The sequence below is a fragment of the Tachypleus tridentatus genome, chromosome 5 (assembly GCF_004210375.1).
Source record: "Tachypleus tridentatus isolate NWPU-2018 chromosome 5, ASM421037v1, whole genome shotgun sequence".
NCBI lineage: Eukaryota > Metazoa > Arthropoda > Merostomata > Xiphosura > Limulidae > Tachypleus > Tachypleus tridentatus.
Genome location: NC_134829.1, coordinates 17397552 through 17417313, shown reverse-complemented (window position 1 = coordinate 17417313; position 19762 = coordinate 17397552). Strand labels below are relative to the sequence as shown.

The following is a 19762-nucleotide window of genomic DNA, read 5'->3' as shown; positions in this document are numbered from 1 at the left end:
AGAAGAACAGGATACGCAGTAAATTATATTTTTTAACAGCTAGGTAAATAAAAGGAATCTAATGAGAAAATCATTTAAGGTATGGAATGATAATACGAATAAGTAAATATTGGTCTAAAGTAATAAGTAAATATTGGTCTAAAGGTAGCCCGGATAACAAGTAATTCGTTATTAAAAAAGTAGATAGAAATGAACAAATTTGTTAGCTACTATGTCGTTCGATGCAACATAAGATAGCTTCGCATGCTCACATATCAGTTTTTATTACTCTGCTTGATAATGTGTTTCTTATTAAAGTATAATTCCGATATCAAGTTTCTTTCTTACATCAGTTAGCCAGAATATAATCTAAAACTGTGTGACAGTTAATGTCCACTGGTCACACAACGAATCAGCTAAAGCTTTCAGCATTTATTGGAAAAATATATTATTATTATAAGATCGATGGCTCTCATCCATTTAACACTTAGTTAGCAGCTAACTTATTTCAACATCGATGTGTCTGCTTATCTCTTTGACTGTTTTGTCTCTTTATCTTTATATATTGCAATCTATCTTTTTCCCTCTCTGGCTTACTCAACTCTGTACATTACTAATGACAAAATGAAGGGTAAACGTGTCTTATATCATAACTCAAATCTATTACAATAATTGACTTGGTATTTACGTAAGAGAGAACGAACCATCTTACACGATTATGATACGAGCCTAAAACCGAAGGCATTCATTATAAACGCTGTCCGAAAGAAACGCCCTTATTCAGGACAGGTGGGATTCCTTGAGATGTCATTGTAGACAGTAATTCTCCGTGAAACGAATTATCACAGCTCCATTAAATCTCTGTCCGTCGCGCCCTATTCGTGTAATTATCTATGGAGCGAAATAAATGATGAGAAAGTTGAGTATTCAGCAATAGGTAAATGTGTAATGTATATAAAACTAAAAGTCGAGTACAGGTTGCATTTCAAATATGCAGGGTTCGTAAATTATATCCACCCAATTTTTCTTCTTGCTGTTCCTTTAAAATATCTCCAGATCAATATCATTTTACGTCTTTGTTGATGTAGAATTGTATTGTGTTTATCATAAGTAGATTGTTTGCTAAGAGATGTGTTTTTGTTAATAACAAATTATACCTTAAGAAATTTGGGTATGGTTTTTGAATAATGAGACATATCATAAGAAGTGTGTTTTGTGAGTTGCACCATAAGAGGCTTATTTATGAAATGGTTTGAATTTTGAATAACGAGTTATATCATACAACGTTAGTTTACGAAAGAATATTGCGTTTGAATAATGGGATATAGTCTTATAGACATCCTAGTCATGAATAACAAGGTAAGATTTCATATAAAATTACACTTGTTCCGGAAAATATTTTTATCCATGTTTTTGATTCTGTCGTGAGAAATAAAGAGAAATGTATCATCTAAAATAAATCAATTCACAAAGTGATGAAAATGACAAGAAAAAATAAACACTACAAGCACCGAAATTAGAGTAACAGCACTTCTGTACTCACCCTAAAGTCGTCATGGTAACGATAGTATACCAGAAAGCTGATGGAATGCTAGTGAAGTTAGTTTTTTCGACGTTTTTCTCAGCATAAAACATAACCGTAGCGAAAATAATGATGGCCATAGCCAATGAGAAGACTAGAAACCCCAGTTCTGAAGCGCAGCTCTGTAAGGTATACCCCAAAATACGAAGTCCTTGCGAATGACGGGAAAACTTGAAAATCCGGAAGACCCGGAAAACTCTCAGGGTAACGAAAGCTCCGGACAAGTCCTCGTTGTCAGTGAGACCGAGACTGATATAGTAAGGAAGGATCGCCACGACATCGATGATTGACATGACACTTCGCATGAAGTGGCACCTACTGGGTGCTGCATATAAACGCAACAGGTACTCAGCCGTGAACATCAGCACGCAGGCAGTGTCCAGGCAGAAAAACGCAATCTTGTACGTCTCTCCACAAGAGAGAGAATTTTCTTGTTCGGGTATGAACCCACACGGAACCGTCTCCACAACGTTGGCCATCACTGAAACCGCGATGAAAAACCCCGTCACGTAATAAAACACCAGAGCCGCCGTGCTGGTGTGAGGGTTCTCAAAGGCCCGCCACATCTTCTCCCTGATCGTATAGTTAGAAGTATCCACTTGTTCATTTACCTCTGATAATTTGTCGTCCATTATTCTTTCAACATTCTCCCGTTTCTTGTCCCTATAGTCCTCGTAACAACAGTCGCCAATAACATCTGGAATAATCCCAAAAAAAGCCAGTTCCTCATCGAAAGCCATGAGACACTCATGTTTCGGGAAATGTAACTTTCCCGTACGGTAGTAGTTCAGGACATGCCGAAATAGATGGGGATCTCTGTCAAAAAAATACTCCTGATTTTCCTCATCATAGAAAAACTCTCTTTCATTTGATCCCAGCAATGTATCGGAATATTTTTCCACTGTGTTCCTCCAAGTTTCGAACTTGCAACCGCTGACGTTAATGGTAAATTTTTCATCCTGTCTCCCTTCTTTTTGTTTAGTAATTGGCGGTGCAGGCAGGGGGTTGTTAGCAATGGGAACCCAGCCTATCGCAGCCGCTCGGGCGAAAGGCAGCCAAGCTGCGACAGAGGCCATGTTTCTCGCCTCTGTGAGTAGCGGAACTAAATCTTTTTGCCAGGTAGAGGTGATGGTATCTGCAAACTTTAGAAAAGCACGAGGATCGTTAGGCTTAAATGTCGTGGAATCGAATGTAATGACACTAAATCACCTTTACGACTATGACATGTGCATTGATTCATTCTTTTCAACAAAGCTGATGTTTCACGTGAATTGATTGGAGATAATTTACTTGGCTTCATTCGTTCTTTCCTAACATCTTTGTTTCACTGTTAGCCTAGTGAACGAAACTAAAACTGTGCTAGGATACCCGGTGAAGGTTCTCAATAGGTATAGCAGCGCCATTACGAGGAGAAGCCACCGTGCGCCGACGATGTCGAGAGCCTTATGGATGCGCACTGACTGCGACACCCTATCAACCTCGCGATCGTTCTTGTTGTTGCGTGCACTGTGCGTGGCGATGAACGTGAAAGGTGCGCGTGCAAACATTGAATCTCACGTGGGTATTCATACCAACTAGATCATATACTGGGTCTTAACCTTGGCACCGACTTAAGAGTTGTATATTTACATACGCTTGGTTATCGCACAGTGTAAGCTAGAGAAGAGCATTACGAACAAACCCTGACGTTTCAACTATAGCAAATGCTACATTTCATCTAATTCCATATGTAATAATATATTTAGCTAAGAACTGCTCATCGCGGTGTGGCTCAGCCATTATAGCAACTCTCTAATATAACGATTCTTATGATATACGAGAACCGAAAAATCCAACATGAAGGTACTTTTACTGAAGTTGAACATTCGTAAGCCCTATCTTACATATTCTTAATTTTTCGCTCAAAGTTATGTCATTCCCAGGCAAAAGGGGATCGCGGGTGACCGCAGGCTTCATCGAGTCCCGGCGGTCACCATAGTGACAATGACGTCAGCAAAGGTCGGCATTAAACAGACGAATCACCACGCAGATATTGTAAGCACCTCCACTCACTTCTTATTCCTTAAGCACTATATTTTTTCGAAAACTTCGTAACCTTTTCACGGCAATTCTTTGAGCCATTGCTTGGAAATTGGAAGATATCAAATGAGCTCGGCTAGGTTCAGGTTTGAGAAACTGTAGTAAATAATGTAGTGTGAGAAAAGTCCGATTGAGTAATATACGTTCTTATCTGTTGGAATTCTCATTAAATAAGTTTTTATATAAAAATATTACAGTTATATATATATATATACAGTATAACATTTTTCTTAAGTAAAATACACCATTAATTTTAATACAGCTACCAAGAAAAGAAGAAAGACACGAGAAAAGGTAAATTTTCTAAATTTTTAGTGTAAAATCATACAGCAGTTAAAAACCTTCGTGAAATAATTTAAAAACTAGCCAATTAAAAACACTTAAGCATAACTTATGTGGCTATTGAATTATCTGTTTTCAATTTTTACCATCTTCTTTTATACTTGAAGTTTTGAAACTGGAGGCCAAAGCTAAGTAAGAATCCAGCGTTCTTTTACTTTGTTTCACTTTTTATTATGGCGTTTTCATCAGTACAGTTCTACTCTTTTATGTAGATGTGTGAGTATTAAATTACTTCCAAGCTTAGCTTTACTGTTTTATAGAAATGTAATGCGCGAAAGCAAATTTTACAAGGGACGTTATGTATCTCAAAAGTTGACACTCAAACTTCCATACTAAGAGTAATACCGTTTATTTATCCACAGACACCATTACTGTTACCTTATAAAAGTAACCTAAAAACTTTTGGGGTAGTTTAATTATTACTCTGGTTTTGTCGTTCTCAAGGTATCACAAGATTAAGATTGAACTTCATGTTTCTTTCATAATCACGCACCAACTGTGTGAAATGTCATATAAACACAATTCAATACACTATAAAGATTTAATATTTAAGCTAACCATATAAAGCGGAATGTTCTAACAAAACAATAGCTGCATGTATCTAATCACAAAACCTTTTATTTGCATTGTAGTGCTCATTATAACAAAAGCTTATGGTAAATGAGCAATCGATATAGTTGGTGCTATTGCTGTCATTCACACATAAGAATAATTTATTCATTTCTAGATGCTCACAAATCGTAGGGCGCTACTGCGACTGCTTTGTATGATTCTTCTCTTAATAAACTCATTTTTTATTACGATTTCTCGTTACCCAGCTGATAGCTTTTTACTTTGTTATACACGGTTTTAAAACGTTATATATTTTCCAAACATTCGAAATTGGCATCTGATAGAATGTTGAAATTTAAAATGTAATAGCAGGCTCTTTCATATATATATATCTATATACAGTCGCATACTTTCAATGTATAAAATGTGCTTTAATAAAGTGTTGTAAAAAAAGTATGTCACATAAAGAGAAATCTAAAGCTTTTTTTTTCAATATGCGTAAGGCCCTATGTCTTTCAGCTGCTACTAATGATTGGTTCCCTTAAAGGATGAATTAGCCAATAACTCCTAATTTAAATTATTACACGTAATCAAAACTTCCGGTCGATAGTATACTATGAATTCTGTGGATTTTTTTTTTGCTTCGCAAAACTCTGACATCTCGTTTCATAAATAACCTTACCATATCTGGTGTAGTATATGACTGAGTTCTAATACGATTTATGAGAATAAAAAAGTAACAAATAATTTCATAATTCAGGCAGACTTCCGTATTTTAAAATTATAGGAAGGAATACACTTCTTTATTTTTGTTTTGTTACACATAAACTGATCAGTGGTTTTTCTTACGTCTAAATGCATTATCCAGTTTCTTTGAATAACTTGAAAACAAAGAGAAAATCTATTATTTGCTTTCATAATTTATCATTAAGCTCTGATCCATGTTATAGCTAAAATCAATTAATTACAATATATTTTAAGTGTACATATACATATACATATAAGTGTATATATACTTCATAATATCATATATCATGGATAGACAAAAATGGATAAATTAATGTTTTGGTTGACGGTTGAGAAGGTCTTGATTTCTCGGAGTATCTATTCTTCAAATATGTTTATGATAGTTTTCATATTTATCTGCACTATCGCCCCTCTATTTACGCATTTAGTGTTCAGATATGTTTTTAATAGCTTGATATTTCTCTGTACTGTCACCCCTCTCTTTACGTATTTAGTGTTCAGATATGTTTTAATAGTTTGATATTTCTCTGTACTGTCACCCCTCTCTTTACGTATTTAGTGTTCAGATATGTTTTTGATAGTTTTGATATTTGTCTTAATTCAAGAAGTTTCGATTACTTTGTGTCGCTAATTTCTGCTCAAAGATAGAGTTATCATATGCCTTATAATATTTTTCAATAGAGAATACCGTAACAAAACAATAAATTATTAATCATTAAACCAGGCTACCAATTTTTTCCAAAGATTAAAAAGATTTCCATAGTAATTTTTAATATCATACAATATAATTAATGACGTCACTAATGTGAATGTTTTTTTAGTTTTGTTTTTCTTTATCTTATTTTCACTTCAATATATTGTGACAGGAAGCCAGCATGGCCCATTCTACTGTGAATCCAGTGTTAATTCAACGTTTACCCTTTTCATACTAAAGCACTGCCTACTGTGAGTTCGTCTTTTTATGAATATCTATCTCATCGTCACATTATCCGAGATATTTTTTACTATTCAGGATCTAATATAACACGATAAATACGTAAAACAAAGTGAGCCATCATTAATGAAAAACAGCACCACTGTCGTATATAGCCTAACTTAACAATTTCTACTTTTGCTGACTCTATTTAATACAAATGTCCCAACCGATACCCTTGTAATTTCTATCCCTTTTTAAGATACGAGTTAAACTTTTTTTTCTAATGTACTTACTTTATGAAATGGTAAAGGAGAGAATGAACAGAAACTGGTAAACTTTAAAGACCTTCACACGTTTTTGGAGATTTGGAAAGTGCAGTGCGAATTTAGTTCAGGAGCTTAGAAAACAAAACATTTCCGGTCATCATGAAGATTATCATATCTAAAGAAATTACAGGTCTTAAAGACTATTACTGTGAAACACAATACATAGCAAATAACATTCAGTGGTATGCATTAATTTTAAATTTATTAACTAATATTGTGGTCTGGGCAATAATAACTTTTAAAACGGTATAACTGCGTAACAGAACTAATGAAGAACTTTTAATATAATTTAGATCCTATAATTTAGTTTATTACCCTTTCTTATAAGAGTATTATTACAGAACCTCTGACCTTAAACATTATTGTTAATGTTTATTGATCTATTTTTCTAACACAGAAATCATTACTATTGTTACTGAAGTGAATGAGTTAGCCTAACAATAAAACTTAGTTGTGATAATTCTTAACTTCGTTAAACGAAAACCGAAATTTATGAAGAGACACTTCTATAAACGTAAATAAAATCAGGAACTACATATATATATATAAATTCAATTATAATATACATAGCTGTGGCTATGTTAAAGAGAACTGCTATGGGCATTAAAATAGCCTTAACAAATGCCATTTTATCATTGAGCATCTTAGGAAGAATAGTACGTTGATACCTGGGAATCTATAGATTCTGAAATCATTTTGGTTTTATTAAGTCAAATATGTTAAGTATAGTTATATTCTTTAGCAAATAGCGAAGAAACTGATGAAATTTCTTTATATTTTGCATATCAAAAAATACTGTTTCAACTTTTAAGAATGCATGAAAATTGCATGCCCTTCTAGAAAGAAAAGTTTATTTGTATCGTTTTGTTTTGTTTCTTATTTCACGCAAAGCTACACGAGAACTGTCTGCTTTAACAGTTTAACACTAGAGGGAAGGCAGATAATCATCACCACCCATCGCCAACTCTTGGGCTTCTCTTTTTCCAACGAATAGTGGGATTGATCGTAACATTATAACGCCTCCACGGCTTAAAAGGCGAACACCTTTGGTGTGACGGGGATTCGAACTCTCGAATCGAGCGCCTTCACCGCCTGGGCATGGTAGGCCTACGTAGAAGCGATGTACATATGTAATAATGATACCTGAGTATTTCATTGTTCCACAAAATTATGTATTTTATAAATCTACTAATTATTATGTGTATTTTCTCTTTTAATGCCACTATTAACTAAATATGTTTGATAAAATTATATAAATATTTTTAAACCCAATTTTCTCTCAACATTTTGAACACAAATTAATAAAAAAAGAAATCATATTCATGGTATCATTTATTTCCCACTTATATTTCTAATGAGATTGTGAAAACTTAACTTTCTTGTGCAGCTTAATGTGTGTGTTTTCTTATAATAAAGACACATCGGGCTGAGTCCACCGAGGGGAGTGAAACCGCTGATTTTAACATCATAAATCCTCAGACGTACCACTGTACCAGCGAAGGACGTGTAGCTGAATAAAGATTATTTTCTATGACACAAGAACTCTTAAGTTTTGATGATTCCCATGTGAATAAATTAACGTTAGTTTTCCCTTTAAGTTATACTATGGAGAAGCCTTGTTTAATAACCGTTATAAGTATGTGGTATGAATTTCAACTACCTGCAAGGTACGACCCATACATCAGACTAAATATATAACATTTATGGTTGAATTAACAAACATAATTTTAACATTTCTCATGTCCGCCAAAATTAGCTCTCCAAAATTTTCAAAACGTTTTAGAAGTTTTTTGCTAACGTACTTTAGGTTTTGGTTTTGAGAAAATTTTCATTTACATATAAAATGTCATAATTTTCTTGATGTTTGGTAATTCTTTAAACAAACAAAAATGCACGTAATTGTTATCGAAGCTTGTTGTTTTTTTTTAAATTTCGGTCTACTAGAGAGCTATCTGCGCTAATCGTCCCTAATTTAGTAGTGTAAGACTAGATGGGAGGCAGCTAATTATTACCACCCACCATCGACTTTTGGGCTACTCTTTTACCAACGAATAGAAAGATTGACCGTCACATTATAACGCCCCCACGGCTGAAAGGGCGAACATGTTTGGTGCGACGGGGATTCTAACCCGCGACCCTCGGGTTACGAGTCCAACGCCTTAGCCCACCTGGCCATGTTTAACTGTCTTTTCCTGATAAAATAACTTGATATAGATCTCTCTGTTTTTTTTTTTACTTTCTTCGGCTTTCTGTTATTATTTATTTCTGTTTAAATTATTATCTCCATTACGGACTTTTTTCTTCAGTTTTGAACTGATATGCTTATTTCTTGTAATATTATTGTGATTAGTAATAGCTATATTTTTAAAAGACTCGAAGGATTGTTTCAAGAGTACTAAAGTAATTTCCATATTTTAGAACAATTATACATTACTGGAAAAGTAGTGAGAAATTGAGTGTGTGAAAGAACCCGGCTTTCCTTGGTTATTAGTTTAATAGACTCTAGATGACTATGTCAAGAATTGTATCCTGAACCTGTTTTATGATCCCGAAGGTAAACATAGTCTTCATCTCGGAACTTATTTTGGTTTATGCCACTGTATCACACCCATTCTCTTTTACTTTTGACATACATTACCATTTGTCCATTACGATCTTAGTGACGGGGTGCAAGAGAGGTATGAAACCTTGTAAGTGTTGTGAATGTTGGTATGATTTAAAAAAATTAATAAATAAGCCTAAAGTAAAAACAGTGTGAAATAATTTAGCCTAGAGCCAAGTAAATAAGATTTATCCTGCAAGTTAAAATATCGATCCAATTTTAAGCTTAAATTGCTTCTGAATTATAGGTTTTTTTCGTTATATCACCTGTTTTTATTTAAAAACATGGCTATTTAATCAACGGAGGACTTAAATTAAGTAATCAACAAATATTTTTCAAATTTTATTGTTTATACATTTCATTTTATACTTTCAGAAGATTGACTAAAACAGTATTAGGTAAAAACTTTGTTGCTAAGCAACATGAAATAAAAATCATTATTGTAATGCACTGGGTTTTCTCTATATTAGAAGTTGTTAATTTAACTAATATACTACATGAAATACTAAACAGTGACAATACTTGTGTCGTCATTTTTGACTTGCTAACGTTTATAATAAAAGAGTATGTCTGTCTGTTTGTCTGTGATTTCAATTTGTAATATAAGAAACCATTTCTTTCTATGTGACTTTTCGTTAGCTTAACATATTAAAAAGATGTGCATGCACATGGGTAAGATAAGTAATAATACCTAGGTGCAACCTCAGGGTGCACTTAGTACGAGTACAAAATTTCAAATTCCTAGATTATTTCCTCTTGGAGCTATGGAAGACACATACACAGACAGACAATAAGACACGCCCTTTGATTATTACATTACAAAATAGCGTGGAATTATTATGATTATATTATTGTAATAGGAAGTGGCATGGAATTATTAGTACTTTATTGTGATTAGACGTGACATGTTAACTTTTTAATGTTCAACCATTTGTGTTCTGAGGACACATTTTTTAGCGAAACAATGTAAAAAGTGCAATTTCAATCAGATGATGTGACTTTAGAGTTAGCATTGCAAGATTAAATGTGATGTTTTCAAGGTAAAAAAAAGCTTTAAAAAGGAACTTATATGTGTTTATAAATAATTTACTCACATTCTCTTGTTTTCTATGTTGTTAATGAGTGGGTACAATATTACATGAATTTTGTAAATGATAACAAATAAGATATGAGGGCTATAAACTGTATTCTATACCATGTCTAAATTAGCTTGTTAAAACAACATGAAATGAAAACATAAAATACGAGAACAAGTACAAAACATCATTTTCTTAATACTTATTGTAGCAGTGATGCATTTAGAATTACATATGACTATCACGTAAATTGTATTTCATCATTTCATGGTTAATCAGAATTAATGTATTTTAGGATTAATTGCACTCTGTAATATAATACTACTTTTCATTAACCTGCGTATTTTTAAAATTAATTGCACTTTGTAATATAATACTACTTTTTATTGACTTGGGTATTTTTTAGGATTAATTGCACTCTGTAATATAATACTACTTTTCGTTGACTTGGGTATTTTTAGGATTAATTGCACTCTGTAATATAATACTGCTTTTCTTTGACTTGCGTATTTTTAGGATTAATTGCACTCTGTAATATAATACTGCTTTTCGTTGACTTGCGTATTTTTAGGATTAATTGCACTCTGTAATATAATACTGCTTTTCATTGACTTGCGTATTTTTAGAATTAATTGCACTCTGTAATATAATACTGCTTTTAATTAACTTATTCAATTAAAAATTACTCGGTAGTTACATGGAAATTAGAAGTTTAATATTCCACTGTGATTTATAATCATGTTATTAAAATGCGCTCATTCAATTTTATGTCATTTGCTTTATAAATATTTTGAGGCATTGTTTAATCTTATTATACTGTATGTCTATTTTCTTTCGTGTATTTAGAAATATCAGTGCTCGATAGTATTAACACTCAAATAGGTTTTGATCGCCAGTACAATGGTAGTTTACAAGTAGGCCAGAAATCAAATGAAGGATATGCCTTTTAAGCATCTTCATGTTACTTCTTTGCTGTGACACAAACACTTAATTCGCTCTGATGTCTTTGTGTTTGAGTTTTTATCTTCTAAAGAAATACAAAATCATAACAAAACTTACTGTTTTTCTAATCTTTTACAAAAACGCTATTTAAAGTAGTCATTTACAACCTTCAATCGTTTTGTCTTACATTTGCCCGGTGTTTCATAACTTGTCCATATTGTCCTAATAAACCTGTTGTTCCATGACGTGTTCATATTATATTCTATAAGACAAGAGTTCCACCACATTTCTACATTTTCCTATTTAATCCCAGTCTTCTGTTATTTGTCCACATTTTTTCCTATTTTACCCCGGTGTTCCGTAACTTGTTCACATTGTCCTATATAAGCCCATTGTTTCATAACCTCCATGTTATCATCTTTGATGTTTTTACTTTGATAGAGGTTTAGGCAAATAACTTATTATAAACATTTGTTAAAGTTTGTTTCTGTTGAAGTAAGATCTTAACAAGAAAAAAAGAAGTCCGATCATGTGACCTCGAACTAAGAGATATGCTGCAAGAGAAGAGATGCCGACTGACAAATTAATTTGGTAGTGGAAGATGAAAAACTCTTAAATTCACTTAATATTTCGCTTGTATTGACACAAATGCATGTCTTGGAAAGTCTTAATTAACAACACAAAAGTCACGAATCTTCCAAATCTGTGACTTAACGCACAGAGTGGCTAGTGTGGTTTTTTTTTTTTTCTATCCTGAAATGCCTGGTTAATCCTGGTTTATACCGAAATCTCCAATCAAGAATACTGAGATGTGTATATATAATTATATACATATAATTTTCACACAAGAAAACACAAACAACTTCAGCGCACACTTACAAATAAAATGCTTTATTTGGAAAAAAAATACATTCAAATAATGCAATGATATAAAATACAGAAAAGCATTACCAGTGAAGGGTCATCATAGTCGGTATTTTTAAAGGGTATAAATATTCATAACAAGAGGTGTTCGCTCTTCTACCCAACATGGCCAAATCTTTAGGACACTTTTCTCTCAATCTGAGGGTCGTGAATTCGACTCTCCAACAACCAAGCAGACTCGCCCTTTTAGCCGTGAGGGCGTTATAACATGACGGTTAATCCCACTACTCCTTATAGTAAAAGAGTAACCCAAGAGGTGGCGGTGAATGATGATTATTAGTTGCACACATCTAGTCTCTGATTCCTAAATTAGGGGCGGCTTTTCTGTCACATAAAAAGTCTATAAATTTTGTTGCTACAAGAATGACACATATACTCATAACACGTGAAGAAAAAACTAAAAACATGCTCTCCAGTTCCTAGAAAATTAACTGATCACAAACATTTGTATTTTCGAATGTTTTTCGTCTATGGTTGGAAAGTACAAATAATCGTCCTCTGTCTCCATAAAGCATTGAGTCGAGGTAAAGTGTTTGTGTGTTTAGAATTAAGCACAAAGCTACACAATGGGCTATAGGTGCTCTGCCCACCACGGGGAATCGAAACCCGAGTTTTAGTTGTCTGTAATAAATATGTATCTTCAAAATAATATTTAACATAACCTATAGAATAATAGTTAATAATAGAATGATAGTTTCTAGCTGAATGAAACAAATCTACTTTAAGATGAAGACAATTATTAAATCAATATCTACCATATCTTCACAACTACAAAACTAAAGTGTGGTCTTTTATAATTATGGTTCCACTGTAATTGTTTCTTTCCATAATGTATTCTAGTTTTAAAACGCTATGTAAGTGGAAAATGTTATATGATGACACTAAAATGTACACTAAGTTTTTTTGTTGTGACACTAAGCCGCACGTCAGCAGATAACTGTACGAGTTATTCACTCCACATTTCTGAAAGTTTTCTGTACTTACACCAGTTCTGTCGTAAGAGATATTTTTCAATGCAACGCAGCATGCTTTTGTCATACACTGTACGTTTTATGCTTAAATAACGTAAAAGTTTCACAGATAAATTCAATAAAAAACTTTCTTTTTTCTTTCTTTAACATTTTCTTAAGTAAAAAATTAAATTTATAAATTCGAAGAAAATTGCAAGCTAGTTGAAAAACGTTTGGTAAACTTTTCAACTAAGTAGAGAAGTGTTTTCTCCACACGAATAATACCTTTTACAACAATGTGTATCTCAGAATGGCTGGTATGGGTATTAACACTTTTTCTAATAAATCAAAAATTTGGCCCAGCATGGCCAGGTGGGTTAAGGCGTTCGACTCGCAATCCGAGGGTCGCGGGTTCGAATATCCCTCGCACCAAATATGCTCGCCTTTTCAGCCGTGGGGGCGTTATAACGTGACGGTTCATCCCACTATTCGTTTGTAAAAGAGTAGTCCAAGAGTTGGCGGTGGGTGATGATAACTAGCTGTCTTCCCTCTAGTCTTACACTGCTAGATTAGGTACGGCTAGCGCAAATAGCCGTCGAGTAGCTTTGCGCGAAATTCAAAGAAAAAAAAGACAATAAATCAAAGAACAACGTTTCGACCTTCCTAGGTCATCTTCAGATTAACATAGGGAGAATTTCGAACTTTTACAAGAAGATAACTAATAAGAAAGTGTATGAAGTGCTCTCCTTAAAATAGGAGGATTTTTTTAAAGATAAAATTACGCTACAAGGAATCAACCATAAAACCTTCAACTGTTTTTAACACTTTGGAAAGACAAAAGTACATAATTCTTGAAAGTTATTATCCTAATAAACCATGTATAAAAGTGATGGACCCTGTTTTAAAGGAATAAATAAAATGTACAAAACAGCTAAAACTGAGATATTAAGGATTTTTTTTAATAAACCTGCTCTTACTGAACTGTATGAAATATCTATATCTTACACGTAACAATTTTTATTTCTGTATAAAGATGGCAGTATATCAGAAGCTTATTATCTGCCACAGAAATCTTGAATTACAATCCCAATCAAGCCTTAGTTTTACTTCTTCAGAAACGCTATTTCCAAATCCTAAATGGTTGACCCTGTGGCACAACGGTTAAAGCAATCCATTTATCAATAATTCTGCTAGTTGATCTGGCGTTACAACACAAGGAAACTTCATACATCAAGACGTAGGCTATAGTAAAACCTCATCCCCCAGCGGTATGAACAGTTCGTATAGAAAGAAGTCAGCCTGTTTTATTATCTAAAAATAGAAACATATTTAACGTAGAATTGGTTTCTGTTATCGATAATCTTATCATAATTAAAAATAACAAACACTCAGAGATATTTATCGGAATTCAAACAATAATGTTGAACAGAGATTGTTACTTTCCAACCAATCAGACTGTTTTCATTGAATTTCGATCTATACTGACCAGTTTGGTATTTGTTTTTAAATACTGTAGCTTAACCCTTATCCTGCCGGCTATTGACTACATTGTCAAGTTTTGATTGTGTTTACATATAAGTTTACTGTTATCATAGCTAAAACACAGCTATAATGTCAGACTTAGGCCGTCACAACAAATATACTCGCCATTTCAGCATTGGGAGCGCTATAATGTACATTACAATGAGACAATTTGGTCAACAGATCGTAACTGGTAAAAAAATTGTGCCTTTAGATGTTTAAATATGCAGCAATAACATCAACCAGTGGGGTAATGGCACACATGTTGAATGGTTGTTTTGAGTCTTTCTGCTCCTTTCCTTGGTACAGCTTCGTGTGATAGTGACTATTATTACTTCTTTTTCCAAGTCACATGTGATGAAGTCCCATTGAGTTTCAGCAAATTTTCTGCTAAAAAGTGTAGGCTGTAGGAAGTGTTTTATGAAAATCGCATTCATTCTTCCACTTTGATAATCGTTTCCTTCGTTTTTTGTGAAACTATTGTGCTTCACATTCTTCATCACTTCTAATTTCGTCTTCCATTTCAAGCTTTTCCGCCAGTTCATATTATTCTTCCAAGTCATCAAAAACATCCTCAATGTCACTTACTTGGCTGACTGCGTCCCCTGCAGTTGGAGGCAATACGACAGTGTCACATACTCCTTGTATTGTATTACTTTCATAGTTCTTCTGGCTCCAAAACAAGATCGCGCATTTGTAGTCGTAACACTTCATAAGAAATAGTACACGTTAACCCTCGTAGGTTTATTACACGAATGGTCGGCTGTTTGGTGATTGCTACTTTTATATCTTTCGGTATATCAGTGACGCCACCCCCTCCAATGTTTCACAAATAGAACATTAAAACTTTCTTCAGATTTTTAGCCAGTAGGTACTGAAAAAGAAAAACCATGAATGTTGCAGTGGTATACACTAGCGTATGATAGTCATATTAAAGCGTGGAGCAAAATTAATTCGAGCTCAGATCATTTCTGCAAGGCACATATTATTGAGTGTAAATGAAAACTGCTTTCTTATATACTTTTTGTGCATTTATTAAACCTTTAATACTTGATCAATTTTATTAATTTCTTTCATCGAGATGAGAACATGTGTTCTCAATACATAGAAAGTACAAACAGTGCTGGAATGAAACTTGTAACTAATTTTCTAAGTTCTTTAAGTAATATTCCATTTAAGAAACATTGACACACGTTGATTTTCTATGTAGCCAGAAGAAATAAACTTCTAAATGCATAGGAAGAAAAAAAAACGGCTTATACAAATAAATACATAAGTTTCTCTGCCAATAGTTCTCTATCAAATTAAATATCTTTACCTAGACCGTATTGCACATGCCAATTACGTCTTTCAAATCAAGCGATTCCTTTTGTGTTGCTTCCCAGACTGACTGTTATTTTGTGTAAAGCCGCATCACGTACAAAATTATAACAGACAAGTGTTGTGTATCTCCTGTGATTGGTAAATGTGTTATTTTTTGCCCGAAAACTGAACTCGAAGAGTTACAAACGAAGATGATCTCCTATAGTCATATTTTGAACTTGATAATAAATAATCGTCACTGTTTCGAGAATTAATCTAAATCAACAAACAGATGGCCAGTACCAAAATAGTTACGTTACTTGTAAATGAGATCTATTTCTTTTAGCCTTACTTAATTAGTGCATATTTCGCTGTTTCAAAAGGAAAAATGAGAACTCAATAGAAAATAGGAAATTGCTTTGAATTTTTTTTAAATAGACGTCACTTGTTTTCTACTTTTATTTATATATAGAGCGCATGACATCCTTGTCTTCATGTACCTGGATAGTAAAACAATTTGTGCCTGAAGCAAGACAAGTATCTCGACGTGAAGCTGTTCGCTACTTGAATAACGAAACGGGCGGAGTAGGTGTCATATACGGTGTCGAAATGGTAAAAAACAAACAGAACTGAGAAGGGAATGACAGACAGCAGTATTTCAAGTACCGCTAAAGGAAAATAAGTGTGCACGAATATTCGATAAATAAAGTGCGTCTACTGTTAGAATAATTTTAAGAAACAGTTAATCAATGATTAAGTACCAATTTGAAATAAGGAAATTTCAAAAGTCCCGAAAATGTTACCAGTGCTTTTGATGTATTTTTAATAACTCGTAACTACTTATGGCTCGGAATGGTCAGGTGGATTAAGGCGTTCGACTCCTAATCCGAAGTTCGCTGGTTCGAATCCCCGTCGCACCAAACTTGCTCGCCATTTCAGCAGTGGGGGCGTTATAATGTGACGGTTAATTCCACCATTTGTTTGTAAAAGAGTAGCCCAAGAGTGAGTGGTAATGACTAGCTGCCTTCCCTCTAGATTTGCACCACTAAACTAGGGACGGCTAGCGCAGATAGCCCTCGAGTAGCTTTGCGCGAAATTCAAAAACAAACAAACAAATTGTTGTGGTCATTGTTTTGAATTGAGCACAATAGTCTATTTGTGCTCTGCCCACCACGGGTATCGAAACCCGGTTTTTAGCATTGTAAGTCCACAGACATACCGATGAGCCACTAGGGGGCAAACAAACGAATCACTACATACTGTTTCTCTCTCTACAATAGAATTCATTTTATTCATATAATTTTCGAAACAGTTTCATGCACGATTTTTAAAACACATTTTTTTCAGGTTCATTCTGACCGATTGAAATAAAACAATTATAAATTTATGCGACATTGAAGAACGGCTGAAATGCATTGAGAGAAGCATATGTGTGGATAAGTAGCTGGATAGTGAAACGTGCGAATGAGCGAGCGGATGAAAGACAGTTTTGTTTTGTTTTTATGAAAAATAACTTACTAATACAAATGGAGTGGTGATTATACATATATAATTTAATCAGGTCTGTCACTCCCATTCAATAGCTACCTTTAAATGAAAAGTATTTATGGCCCGACATGGCCAGGTAGTTGAGTCACTCGAGTAGTAATCTGAAGGTCGTGGGTTCAAATCCTCATCATATCAAACATGCTCCCCCTTTCAACAATGGGGACGCTATAATGTGACAGTGAATCCCACTATTCGATGATGGAAGAGTAATCTAAGAGTTGGCGGTGGGTGGTGATGATTAGTCTTACACTACTAAATTACGGACGGCTAACACAGATACCCCTCGTGTAGCATTGCGCGAAATTCAAAACAAACCAAGTATTTACACTTTAAAGTACAAGTATTCTACTAAGGTTTGTTCTCTTTATACGGACTAGGTTTGCTTCTTAAAATTCTATGCTTTAGTTTTAAATACCCCAAACTGAAGAATCTCCACAATAAAGACGTTCCCTGAGAGTAAATACCGTTCTTTTTCTTTCGGTTATGAGTAGCCGAGTAAGCAACAAGTCCTGATTAATGTTTGCTTCTCGTGATCTGTTTGTTTGTTTGTTTGTTTTGGAATTTCGCACAAAGCAACTCGAGGGCTATCTATGCTAGCCATCCCTAATTTAGCAGTGTAAGACTAGAGGGAAGGCAGCTAGTCATCACCACCCACCGCCAACTCTTGGGCTACTCTTTTACCAACGAATAGTGGGATTGACCGTCACATTATAACGCCCCCACGGCTGGGAGGGCAAGCATGTTTTGGCGCGACTCGGGCGCGAACCCGCGACCCTCAGATTACGAAGCGCACGCCATAACGCGCTAGGCCATGCCAGGCCCACTCGTGATCTGACCAGCATCTTCAAATTAGAACTAGTTATGTCTAAACCATGGGGATTTCTAAATGATCATTAGCATGTATTTTGCCAAAAATAATGTTGAGAATGTTTGGTCTCAAGAGAAATAACAGTATTCTTCATTTAAAAAAAATAATTCATTATTTAAAAAAATGCATACGGTATCTTACGAAACTGGAACTTAATTATTGAAAGATACTCAACATTTTTTAGTTAAAATGTAAATAATCTATGTTAAAATTATTAAAATAGACTGGATACTTTTTATTTCTCGATTATTGTATTTTATTAAATTAATAAAATTTGTAGCTTCTGTGTTTTAAACCATGGAAAGTTATTTTTCAAATGTTTATATATTAGTTTTCAACTTCAATAGAAGTTCCTGTTGTCAGTCTAGACTTTAGGTTTCATAAATAATATCCTAAGCTAAATAAAACATCTACAAATAGAACTTCTGTTTAAAAGTGAATATTGTAGTTTGGCAAAATTACATGAAATTCGATTTAAGAAGCGGGAGTTTTTATCTTAAATTTCATAAAAAATATGGTACATTTCTTTCTCACTAGGAAAAATTTTAATACGAATAATGGCAAGTCATTTCAAAATAAATACGACTTTTAAATTATGATACAAATATGCGTTTCTATCACGAGGGGTCATTATAAATAAAAACTATAAAGTTTTTGTTGTTTGCTGAATTTAGCGCAAAACTACTTTAGGGTTGTCTGCGAAATGCTTCTTCTTGTACAATACAGCCTTTAAGCAAAACGTATTCAGATAAAGATAATCTGAAACACTTCCTTTTTAGAGATAAAAATGATTGTAACTCTTTGGAAGATAATTCGGTATAAATTCTTGAAACTGTCCACCGTTCTGTAATATTTTCACTTACTAGAATAAAGTAGTACCACAAAGGTGTGTGTGTTTTCTTATAGCGAAGCCACATCGGGCTATCTGCTGAGTCTACCTAGGGAAATTGAACGCCTGATTTTAGCGTTGTAAATCCGTAGACTTACCGCTGTACTAGCGAGGGACCAACAACAGTGAAAAAAGTTGGTTATGACCTCTTTTTGTTTTTAAATACTTGAATATACAGAGATGAAACACAGCGTAAATGAATATATTTGTTGAATCCTAGAATGCTGGACGAAATTATACTACTTAGTTGCTATTACGCTGTGTTGTAAGTTGATTATTGTTTTAGTTTTACGATTTGGAAATGAATAATTCGAATTCATGAAGTTTTATATGCTTTACACTCATGGAAGCAAACGAAAATTTGCCCTACATTCATAAAAACTTGATATAATTGTAAATCTATATTTGAAATCATATGGTCCGATGATATTACTTCTCATCGAATATTGTGTCGGATTACAAATAGAACTTGAACGACGTTCCATTAATAGTATATGTTTTTTATAGTTCCTAACACTTGAAAATTCTATAATACCCAAGTAAAATCCTCACTGCAACTGTGTAAACTAATCTGTACTCCTCAACCGTTAAAAATATTCATCTATTCAAAACAATTA

At 33.8% G+C, this 19762-nt stretch overlaps 1 protein-coding gene and 1 long non-coding RNA gene across 8 annotated transcripts in view; one reads left to right on the top strand and one right to left on the bottom strand.

The window, feature by feature from the left end:
* LOC143250626 (potassium voltage-gated channel protein Shal-like) overlaps nt 1-3582 on the bottom strand; it is a 174303-nt gene extending 170721 nt beyond the window's left edge. For all 6 annotated transcript variants that reach the window (XM_076501477.1, XM_076501478.1, XM_076501481.1 and 3 more), the window contains exon 1: nt 1523-3582. In XM_076501477.1, the coding sequence (XP_076357592.1) occupies nt 1523-2637 (1115 nt within the window). In that variant the 5' untranslated portion in view covers nt 2638-3582. The remainder of the gene's footprint in view (nt 1-1522) is intronic.
* Nucleotides 3583-3641: 59 nt separating this feature from the next.
* Nucleotides 3642-18487, top strand: LOC143250233 (uncharacterized). Of its 2 annotated transcripts, XR_013028096.1 has the most exons (4): nt 3642-3726; nt 3903-3934; nt 6148-6226; nt 16313-18487. It is a non-coding gene; the product is annotated as an uncharacterized LOC143250233 (long non-coding RNA). The 2 variants fall into 2 exon arrangements; XR_013028095.1 differs by lacking the exon at nt 6148-6226 and having other exon boundaries at nt 3644-3726.
* Nucleotides 18488-19762: the final 1275 nt, after the last annotated feature.